Here is a 12,073-nt window from a genome sequence, read left to right as displayed (position 1 = left end):
TGCAGGAACACAGGATCCATGCCTTCCTTACTGACAGAACAGCGTTCTGCCTTGTTTACATAGACTACTGTTCTACCTCTGTACAGAAAGATCAGCGGGTGCCGGCAGACACCGGGTTCGCCAGACCTGCCGATCAACTCCCACGCTGTAGAATCACAGTGGGAGTGAGCCACTGGTGGTGAGCACTCACACCCGATACCCGGAAGTGCAGGATCAAGTATATATATGTGATCCTGTGCAGTGTGGCCACCCTGTAGCAGTAGAAGTGCTATAGGGCAGTCGGCAACTGGTAAAGCTGGTCATACACTATACAATCTGATTGTACAACCGTCATTAAATCTTCCACCAACTATGTAGCACACCCGGGCCTGACCAATTTCATACAAATTGAATAGAGTATTTAATGCGGATAAGCAAATATTGTCTGAATCCAAAATTCATGTGTATTTTTAATTGCATCTCTGTGTACTCTGTGTATTTCTTCCAGATCTGTGCAGTAATCCAGTGTGAGACTTTTCTTTCCTGTAATAAAGACCATTCACGGCTGCTCTCTCTTCTTGTGCAGGGTGACTGGTCTTATCTCCGCCCCTCTTATAGTCCTCTGCAGACAGCCTGTAGTGGGTGGAGCCTGCTGGGCCCCTCCCGCAGCTCTGCTCTCTCTCCCTCCTTGTGCAGGGTGACTGGTCTTGTCTCCGCCCCTCCTATAGCCCTCTGCAGAAAGCCTGTAGGGGTGGAGCCTGCTGGGCCCCTCCCACAGCTCTGCTCTCTCTTCTTGTGCAGGGTGAGTGGTCTTGTCTCCGCCCCTCCTATAGCCCTCTGCAGAAAGCCTGTAGTGGCTGGAGCCTGCTAGGCCCCTCCCACAGCTCTGCTCTCTGCACAGGCTATGTGATGTCACAGTTGCTTTTACAAGGTAGTATCTGGGACTGCAAAGGCATTTGGCGCACACAGATGGGATTTAAAGCCTTTGTGAATTTTCAAGAAAATATTTAAAATTAAAGCCTCTGTGTCCTGGAGTTCACCTTTAAGATTATTCTCATATTATATATATTTTTGTGAAACCTGTAGAAGATTGTACAATCAGATTGCACAGTGTACAGCCAGCTTTAGATTTGAGTCACCTGCCTCTTTTCACTATGACAAGGAATACCAGAAAAGATGGAAATGGAGATAACAAGCAAACACTGATTATCAGTTCAGATATGAGAGATCTCTCCAACCCACAGAGATCAGGAAGTGTAAAGGGAAACTTACACCACGGCCGGCATGTAGATGTGAAACTTGGATAAGAACTCCGTGAGGCTCCCGGGGGAAGAACACGTCACGCTTTTCTGAAAGCTTTCCAGGTTCTCGAAGTGCGCTGACTGCATCTGTTTCTTCCTGATAATAAAAACAGGAAATTGTAAAATTTACCGTAATGTCCCTGCGAACCCATCGCTGCACCCACTGCTCCTAAGTGACACAGCCTGATGTATCGAGATAAGGTGACTGCACCCAACTGACCCAGCTTGATGTACTAAGCCGAGAAACTGCATCTGACAGCCTGATGTACTAAGCTAATTGACCCAGTCTGATATACTAAGCCGAATAACTGCAACTGACAGCTGGATGTACAAAGCAGAGCATCTTCATCTAACTGACAGCCTGATGTACTAAGCTGAGTAACTTTAGCTAACTACCCTGTTTCCCCGAAAATAAGACCTAGCGTGATTGTCGGTGATGGCTGCAATATAAGCCCTACCCCCCAAATAAGCCCTAGTTAAAGTCCTTGTAGGTCTTATTTTCAGGGTAGGGCTTATTTTTGGGAAAACAGGGTAGGGCTTATTTGGGGGGGTAGGGCTTATATTGCAGCCATCACTGACAATCACTCTAGGTCTTATTTTCGGGGAAACAGGGTAACAGCCTGATGTACTAAGCCAAATAACTTTATCTAACTGACAGCCTGATGTACTAAGACAGGTAACTGCATCTAACTGACATTGAATGATGTACTAAGCCGAGTAACTGTATCTGACAGCCTGATGTACTAAGCCGAGAACTTTATCTAACTTACAGCCTGATGTACTAAGCCGAGTAACTGCGTCTAATTGACAGCCTGATGTACTAAGCCAAATAACTTTAGCTAACTAACAGCCTGATGTACTAAGCCGAGTAAAACAAAAACTGAGTACCCCAAAGGGATATTGCGGGCAGTGGATCAACAAGGATCAAAAGATTGTAGGTGCAGATAAAGTACAAAAAATTAAGTAAAAGTATCAAAATGTTATCAATTACAAAATATACAAAACGCATACTGACATCTAAAAACCTCGGTACAATGAGAGCAATTGGTGTCAGAATATAACTGCTAGAATGCTGCACTGAACCACAATAGGGGGCCAATAAATGGTCAAAGAGTAATAGTGGAACTGCAACAAAACACCCTACATGTTTCAGAAACATACAAAAAGACTCATTTCTTTTTATGGTGTGTACTTCCTTCCTCAGGGGTTTCAGAAAAGCAGATTATTGTATTTCTAAAAAGAGAAAATACATGCAAATATATATATATGTGTAAGTAAATGTATTTTACATCTGTATAAACAGTAAAGGAGATGGTAACATTGATTAGAAGCATTAAATTCTCCAAAAAGGGCAGAAAAAAACCCATCAAAATAGATGCTAATCAAAAAGGTACTCACAAGACATCTGTTTTTCTATTGCAACAATAATGTACCCAGGGATATTATGGGATGGAACTCCCACACCCCATGGGTCCAGTGGATAAAGGCAATCCTCACAACTAAATCCAAGAGGATAGTGATTGCATAAAGACAGGAGGAACCTTGGTTCTGAATGGGGCTAGCCTTGTGTCAGCAGGTCAGGGCTCACGAGAACCGCCACAGAAAGGCATAAATGGCGCCATGTATGCCTTTCTGTTCCTCCTGTCTTTATGCAATCACTATCCTCTTGGATTTAGTTGTGAGGATTGCCTTTATCCACTGGACCCATGGGGTGTGGGAGTTCCATCCCATAACATCCCTGGGTACATTATTGTTGCAATAGAGAAACAGATGTCTTGTGAGTACCTTTTTGATTAGCATCTATTTTGATGTTTTTTTTCTGCCCTTTTTGGAGAATTTAATGCTTCTAATCAATGTTACCATCTCCTTTACTATTTATGCAGATGTAAAAGACATTTACTTACGTATATATATGCATGTATTTTCTCTTTTTAGAAATACAATAATCTGCTTTTCTGAAACCCCTGAGGAAGGAAGTACACACCATAAAAAGAAATGAGTCTTTTTGTGTATTTCTGAAACATGTAGGGTGTTTTGTTGCAGTTCCACTATTACTCTTTGACCATTTATTGGCCCCCTATTGTGGTTCAGTGCAGCATTCTAGCAGTTATATTCTGACACCAATTGCTCTCATTGTACCGAGGTTTTTAGATGTCAGTATGCGTTTTGTATATTTTGTATTGATAACATTTTGATACTTTTACTTAATTTTTTTGTACTTTATCTGCACCTACAATCTTTTGATCCTTGTTGATCCACAGCCCGCAATATCCCTTTGGGGTACTCAGTTTTTGTTTCTCTCTTTCATAATGGGATGTGGCAGAGGCCCCTAGGATCAGTTCCACTTTAGTTCCTTTTCATCAAATTTTCTACTAAGCCAAGTAACTTCATCTAACTAAAAGCCTGATGTACTAAGCCAAATAACTTTAGCTAACTAATAGCCTGATTTACTAAGCCAAGTAACTGCATCTAACTGACAGCCTCATGTACTAAGATAGGTAACTGCATCTAACTGACATTGAATGATGTACTAAGCCGAGTAACTGTATCTGACAGCCTGATGTACTAAGCCGAGAACTTTATCTAACTGACAACCTAATGTACTAAGCCAAGTAACTTTAACTTACAGCCTGATGTACTAAGCCGAGTAACTGCATCTAACTGACAGCCTGATGTACTAAGATAGGTAACTGCATCTGACATTGAATGATGTACTAAGCTGATTGACATTGATCAGGGATGGGGGTCCCGAGGGCCATGTAAACAAGGGAGACCGGATGATCCACAAGATATCTCTGTCTGTTGCATTTTCCTTGAAAATCAACCAGCATGCTGGCCAATTATTGTAATAATTTGGCCACCCCTTCCCTTCCTTCTGTCAACTTTTTTCTTTCCCTTAACCCCACTTTTCCCCTGCCCCTTCCCCTGATTTTCCCTCCCCCCCCCCTCCCTTTTCTTCCCTCTTCTCTTCTCCCCTGTTCTCCCCCTCCCCCCCCCCCCCTTTTTTCCCCCCCTCTCCCCCTTCTTTTCCTTTTCTTTTTTCCCCCCTTTCTCTTTTCCCCCCTTTTCCATTATTTTTCCCCCCTTGGCACTTTTTAATGTCACTGGAATTTTTGTACTGTAAACAATGGCAACAATGTGTGAAATCTATATTGTGTGTATCATTATTTGAGTTACCGGTATAGTCCAATTAGTTTTGGGGTGGCGAGGTGGGACTTAACTGGAGTAGTCCTTTGGAATTTTTCTCCTTCTCCCCCCATTTTGCTTCATTCAAATATTGTAAGACCTCCATAATTCCCCCACAATAGCAGCCGATAGACCACAACATGCCGGCTAATGTCTAATCGGCCACCTACCTACAGATGACAGGCTCCACCCTCCTCTCTATAGTAGTTATCGGTTGGCTGACCCAGGCAATGACACTGATAGATTTGTATTAGAAATTATATGTCTGTAAAGAAAACCCACCAATCCAGCTGCTTTATTAGTATATCTACCGATATTCAAAATACTTTTGGAAGATCTTTTTTAAACGGCGCTGATATCTATTCCCCATATAATGGATAATCCTGTGCCAAATATAACATGTAAAATGGAGCCGTAAATAAATGAAATCCATCTGTACATTTGTGCAAAATCTGCAAACAGTAACTGAGGTGCAATATAAAAAAAAAATCCATCCGTGTGAACCAAATAATAAACCGTGCTAATTGTGTGAGATTAATAAGTAATAATAAAGATTATAAAAGTGCAAACTCCACTCTGTGTGAAATAAACCAATATCATTCATTTATTAGGCGTCCGGTTAATTTATTTATGGCTTTATTTTTCACATGTTCGTTTTTTTTTTGTTTTTTTTTTTTGACAAGTTATACACTCGCCGGCCACTTTATTAGGTACACCTGTTCAATGGCTAATCAGCCAATCACATGGCAGCAACTCAATGCATATAGATCTCTAGACGTGGTGAGGACGACTTGCTGAAGTTCAGATTGAGCATCAGAACGCAGAAGAAAAGGGATTTAAAGAGGAGTTCCCATTATGAAAAAAAAAAATTAAAAGTCAGCAGCTACAAATACTGCAGCTGCTGTCTTATAACCCTTTCGTGACTAAGCCTATTTCTGACATTTGGTGTTTACAAGTTAAAATCCGCATTTTTTGCTAGAAAATTACTTAGAGCCCCCAAACATTATATATGTTTTTTTAGCAGAGAATCTAGAGAATAAAATGGCGATTGTTGCAATATTTTTTGTCACACGGTATTTGTGCAGCGGTGTTTTAAACGCAACTTTTTGGGAAAAGGGACACTTTCATGAATTTTGAAGAAAAAACAAACAGTAAAGTTAGCCCAATTTTTTTGTATAATGTGAAAGATGATGTTACGCCGAGTAAATAGATACCAAACATGTCATGCTTTATAATTGCAGACAAACTACGGTACCTAAAAACCTCCATAGGGGACGCTTTGAATTTTTTTTTTTTACGGTTACCAGGTTAGAGTTACAGAGGAGGTCTAGTGCTAGAATTATTGCTCTCGCTCTGACGATCGCAGCGATACCTCACATGTGTGATTTGAACACCGTTTACATATGCGGGCGCGACTTCCGTATGCGTTTTCTTTGTTGCGCGAGCTCGCGGGGACGGGGGCGCTTTAAAACATTTTTTTTTCTTATTTATTTTTAGATTTATAAATTGTGTTTAAAAAAAAAATAACATTTTGATCACTTTTATTGCTGTCACAAGGAATGTAAACATCCTTTGTGACAGTAATATGTGATGACAGGTACTCTTTATGGAGAGATCAGGGGTCTAAAAGACCGCCCATCCCTCCTTTGCACTTCAAAGTATTCAGATCGCCGTTTTCAGGGATTTCGAATACTGTATAATTTTTTTAAACCGGCGCCATTGGCAGTCGAGTAAACAGGAAGTGCCATCATGACGTCGCTTCCCGTTCCCGTTGGACACTTACCTGTCCCAGGGTCTAGCGATGCGGGGGATCGAAGCCCCACTCATCTTCCCCTCCTCTTGGCGGCACAGGCATTGCAACTGTGGGCGCCCGGCTGTGGCTTCATAGCAGGGCTCCCACTGCTCATGCACGAGCGGTGCAGCGTGCTGTGATTGGCTGCTCAATCATCTGAGACCTGTAATGTGTCCCAGATGATTGACAAGAGGGAGGGGGCAGGGCCGATCTCCCTTCCTGCGCCGAGGGAAGTGACGTCAGGAGCCCAGGCGCAGAAGGAGGCAGATTATGAGGGACCCCCTAGCAACAGGCATTTAGAGGTGAGTAAAAAAAAAAATTTTCTCCAAATGTTTTTTTTTTTTTTTTTTTAAGCACAATAATAATTTTTTTTTTTTTGGGGGTGGAAATCCACTTTTAGTGACTTTGAACGTGACGCCAGACGGGCTGGTCTGAGTATTTTAAAAAACTGCTGATCTACTGGGATTTTTCACACACAACCATCTCTCAGTATTACAGAGAATGGTCAAAAAAAAAAAAAAAAAGAGAAAATATCCAGTGAGCGGCAGTTTTGTGGAGGAAAATGCCTTGTTGATGTCGGAGGGGAATGGGCAGACTGGTTTCAGATGATAGAAAGGCAACATAACTCAAATAACCACTCGTTACATCCAAGGTATGCAGAATACCATCACTGATCGCACAACACATCCAACCTTGAAGTGGATGGGCTACAGCAGCAGAAGACCACACCGGGTGCCACTTCTGTCATCCAAGAACAGGAAAGTGAGGCTACAATTCACACAGATCACCAAAATTGGACAATAGAAGATTGGAAAAACGTTCCCTGGTCTGATGAGTCTGGATTTCAGCTGCGACATTCAGATGGTCGGGTCAGAATTTGGTGTAAACAACATGAAAGCATGGATCCATCCTGCCTTGTATCACCGGTTCAGGTTGGTGGTGGGGGGTGTAATGGTGGGGGGGATATAGAGGAGAATACAGACAGGAATTAAACACCCCCCAGCACAGGGGGCACTTACCTGGCAAAGTACAAAACCGTTTCGGGTCTTATGCAGGCATCCAGGTGGATATGAAGCTCCACCTGTAAAAGAAATAAAAGGACGGCATGGTTAATATTTTCAAAATGTACAAAATAAAGTCTACTGATTATGGGCTGGCTGTAGCCTCTCTCTGTCTCTGCAAGGTAGGTGCCTCCTTTACCTCGATTCAGAAGGGCAATGATCAATTTTGTTGTGTTATGTTGATAAAAGATCAGTGATATCAAAAATAGTTTTCCATTTTGAATAGAGTAGGGGAATTGTATTACCCATATCAGATTTTTGTCTTCCATCTGTGTCCCATTCATAAGATTTTTCTTCAGTTCCTGTCCTGTAGACACGACAGGAAATCAGAGGAAATCCCCTCTAAAGGCCCGTTGGCTCTGCATGCTCTCAAATTGTCCGACAACAAATGTGTCGCGGTGTCTCCATCAGCTGCGCTTCACTTCCTATGTCCGTTTGTTAGCCCACCCAAAAACGTAATGACGTCACCGTCGCAGGCTTCTCCGTACACGTTTCGTCACGATAGGACGTTGTCTGGGGATTGTCCTATCGTGACGAAACGCGTAGGGAGGAGCCTGCGACTGACGTCATTACGTTTTTGGATGGGCTAACAAACGGACATAGGAAGTGAATCCCCTCAAGGCCCATTGGCTGCGCATGCTCTCAAATTGTCCGACAACAAATGTGTCGCGGTGTCTCCATCAGCTGCGCTTCACTTCCTATGTCCGTTTGTTAGCCCATCCCAAAACGTAATGACGTCACCGTCGCAGGCTCCTCCCTACACGTTTCATCACGATAGGACGTCGTCTGGGGATTGTCCTATCGTGACAAAACGCGTAGGGAGGAGCCTGCAACGGTGACGTCATTACGTTTTTGGAAGTGAATCCCCTCTAAAGGCCCGTACACACGATCGGATATTCCGACAATTGTCCGATGGATGTGTCTTGTCAGATAATCCGACCGTCTGTATGCTCCATCGGACAATTGTCGGAATTTCCGACAACAAATGTTGGCTGTGCACGCTCTCAAATTGTCTGACAACAAATGTGTTACGTCGGATCATCCGATCGTGTGTACACAAATCCGTTGGACTAAAATCCAAAGTACAAACACGCATGCTTGGAAGCAACGCTAACCATAAGACAACATTAGCAGAAGTTGCCCAAAGGGTGGCGCTAAAGAGCTGAAAAACCACGTAGTTCGTCTAGTACGTCACCACGTTCATGTTTGTTGGCTGGAAATGTTCTGCCGTGTGTATGAAAAAAATAAAAGCGCTAAGGCCGAAGCTGCGCTAGAAATAATATGCGAGTATTGAAAAAAAGAATATTAAAATAAAGCTGCCAGCACCTAGAAGCCTAGTATCAAAACTCCAAAACCATAAATAAAACACAAAAGATGCAGCGCTAAAATAACAGGTGAAAAAAAAAAAAAAAACTTAAATCGAAAACAGGATGAGACCAAAGAAAACTAAGGCAGAGTCTCATTAGGATACCAGCATAGATCAATGGTAAATATTCATGTGAAAAATAATCATGTGAACAATATTGGACAAGCAAAACATATGTGGAAAAATGCTTTACAAGTGAGGTATATAAAGGAAAAAATTCCCATTAAATTTCCAGTCCATCCGTGAAAATGCAGGAAAAGAAGATTTTAAGGAATGTCCTCCGTGTGACTTCACACCCAAGGTGAGTAAAGTAGTCTGCTTACCAGATGGCGATGGCTGCTATTACAGCAGTCTCGCCCAGCGCAGGGAAATCGGTCTCCCTAAAACCCAAGGCACAGTACTGGAACAGCAACTATGAGCAGGTAATTCTCAGAAACATAAAAACGAGAAACTTCCATAGTGCAGTATGTAGTTAAAAGATGATTTATTAAAAACCAAAAAGGAATCGCACTTACAAAATTGCAGTCAATCATAAGCGATAGGGTGTAGCATGAAAACAGGTCGCGGTGTCTCCATCAGCTGCGCTTCACTTCCCATGTCCGTTTGTTAGCCCATCCAAAAATGTAATGACGTCACCGCCGCAGGCTCCTCCCTACGCAATTCGTCACGATAGGACGTTGTCCTATCGTGACGAAACGTGCAGGGGAGAGCCTGCGACGGAGACGTCATTAAGTTCAGGGCTGGTACAAGGATTTTTGACACCCTAGGCGAAACCTCATTTAGGCTGCCCCATTGGCCCCACCCCTGACCCCACCCCCTTTGCCCTGCCTATGTGACAGGAGGCGGCGCTATACAAGAAGCATCAGCTCTGCTTCCTCTAGCGCTGGCTCCAGTGCTGTGCTGCGCCTCTAATTACACTACCTGTCAGATGGAGCAGCTGCCTGAGACAGTTAGTTACATGCTGCAGCCTGCAGAGCATGCAGACGTGGAGGAAAACTAGCGGCCGGGCGCCCCTAGGCAGCAGTGCGCCCTAGGCGGCTGCCTAGTTTGCCTAGTGGTAGCACCGGCCCTGATTAAGTTTTTGGATGGGCTAACAAACGGACATAGGAGGTGAAGAGCTGCTGATGGAGACACCGCGACCTGTTTTCATGCTACAACTTATCGCTTATGATTGACTGCAATATTGTAAGTGCGATTCCTTTTTGGTTTTTCAATAAATTATCGAACCCACAAGCACAATACGAAGGGCAGTAGCGATCGGAAAAGCAGGAGGCTGAAAAGCGCAAATCGTCTGTCGCCAAACTTCTACTAACACGAGATTAGCGGAAGGAGCCCAAAGGGCGGCGCACTTGGTATTGAACTTCGTCTTTCTAGTGCCGTCGTACGTGTTGTACATCACCGCGTTCTTGACGTTCGCAAATTCCGACCAACTTTGTGTGACCGTGTGTATGCAAGACAAGTTTGAGCCAACATCCATTGAAAAAAAACATGGATTTTGTTGTCGGAATGTGCGATCGTGTGTACGAGGCATTTGGCGTGCACTCCACAAATCTGGCCTTTATGGAAGAGTGACAAGAAGAAAGACACACAGGACAACGACCCTAAACATACAGCCAGAGCTACAATGGAATGGTTTAGTTCAAAACATATTCATGTGTTAGAATGGCCCAGTCAAAGTCCAGACCTAAATCCAATTGAGAATCTGTGGCAAGACTTGAAAATTGCCGTTCACAGACGCTCTCCATCCAATCTGACAGAGCTTGACTTTATTGCAAAAAAGAATGGACAAAAATGTCCCTCTCTAGATGTGCAAAGCTGGTAGAGACATCCCCAAAAAGACGTGCAGCTGTAATTGCAGTGAAAGGCGGTTCTACAAAGTATTGACTCCGGGGGGCGCCATACAAATGTACCCCACACTTTTCACAGATTTATTTATAAAAAATGTTGAAAACCATTTATCATTTTCCTTCCACTTCACAATTATGTGCCACTTTGTGTTGGTCTATCACATAAAATCCCAATAAAATACATTTACGTTTTTGGTTGTAACATGACAAAATTTGAAAAATTTTGAGGGGTATGAATACTTTTTCAAGGCACTGTATTACATTTTTGATTTTGGGTTTATTACCACTTTACATTACACAATTATTTTTGCAGATTTCTATACCAGATCTAGCAGAAGGACATTGGAAGAGGGAAGAAGGGACTCGTATGTGCTTTCCTTCTTCCTAAACTGTAGCCATAATAGCAACAGATTTCTAATACCACATTCATTTAACCACCTGGAAGAATTTACCCCCCTCCTGACCAGGTCATTTTTTTTGGTCGTGCGATGTTGTACCCAAACAAAATTGATGTCCTTTTTTCCCCCCACAAATAGAGCTTTCTTTTGGTTTTATTTGATCACCTCTGCGGTTTTTATTTTTTGCGTGATAAACAACAAAAGAGCGACAATTTTGAAAAAAAAAAAACACAATATTTTGCACTTGTTGCTATAATAAATATCACAATTTTTAAAAAATATATATATATTTTTTTTTTCCTCAGTTTAGGCCGATATGTATTCTTCTACATATTTTTGGTAAAAAAAAAAAAAAATCGCAATAAGCATATATTGAGCACAAAAGTTATAGCGTCTACAAAATAGGGGATAGATTTATGGCATTTTTATTATTATTTTTTTTTACTAGTAATGGCGGTGATCGCTGATTTTTTTTAATTTTATCGGGACTGCGACATTGCGGCAGACAGATCGGACACTTTTTTGGGACCAGTGACATTTATACAGCGATCAGAGCTAAAAATAGCCATTGATTACTCTATAAATGTCATTGACAGGGAAGGGGGCAATCAAGGGGTTAACTGTGTTCCCTAGTGTGTGTTCTACCTGTGGGGGGGGGACTGACTAGGGAAGGAGACCGATTGTTGTTCCTACTTAGGAGGAGCACACGATCTGTCTCTACTCCCCTGAGAGAACCCATAATTTGTGTGTTTACATACACAGATCCCGGGTTCTCGCACTGTCACGAGCAATCGCGGGTGCCCTGAGGGCATCGTGACCGGAGGGCATTGTGCCCGCCGGGCACGTTCATCAGCTCCGGGGACACGTTGTGGACACGTGCGTGCCTGCTAAAGCGTCTTAAAGAGCCGACGTACAGATATGACGGCTCGCGCGGGGGGGGGGGGGGGTATAACTGCGGCGGCTGGTCCGGAAGCGGTTAAATAGTGGGTCCTCCTAAATTTTCTCTAAAATCCCCAAAATTTAGGTCAGATGATCCCTAAACATTGTTTGGTGGAGAATCAGTCACATGTAGGGTTGCCAACACAGGTTCTGAGGCTGATTTAATGCAGATAAGGCACCAAGTGAGTTTAATTACCACCTTAA

The 12,073-nt window shown here is 42.9% G+C and overlaps 1 protein-coding gene across 1 annotated transcript in view; it reads right to left on the bottom strand.

Moving 5' to 3' along the window:
* The window catches only part of LOC141113568 (adenosine deaminase-like), a gene marked incomplete at its 5' end in the record, with an annotated part of 28,966 nt that extends 21,627 nt beyond the window's left edge, over window positions 1–7,339 (bottom strand). Inside the window, 2 exon segments of the mRNA XM_073606754.1 lie at window positions 1,252–1,377; window positions 7,278–7,339. Coding sequence (XP_073462855.1) covers window positions 1,252–1,377; window positions 7,278–7,339 — 188 coding nt within the window.
* Between the last annotated feature and the right edge of the window lie 4,734 nt (window positions 7,340–12,073).

This window comes from Aquarana catesbeiana, linkage group LG12 (assembly GCF_042186555.1).
Source record: "Aquarana catesbeiana isolate 2022-GZ linkage group LG12, ASM4218655v1, whole genome shotgun sequence".
NCBI classification, from domain to species: Eukaryota; Metazoa; Chordata; class Amphibia; order Anura; family Ranidae; genus Aquarana; species Aquarana catesbeiana.
The sequence above is the reverse complement of the archived record's forward strand: the minus strand, read 5'-3'. Positions and strand labels throughout refer to the sequence as shown.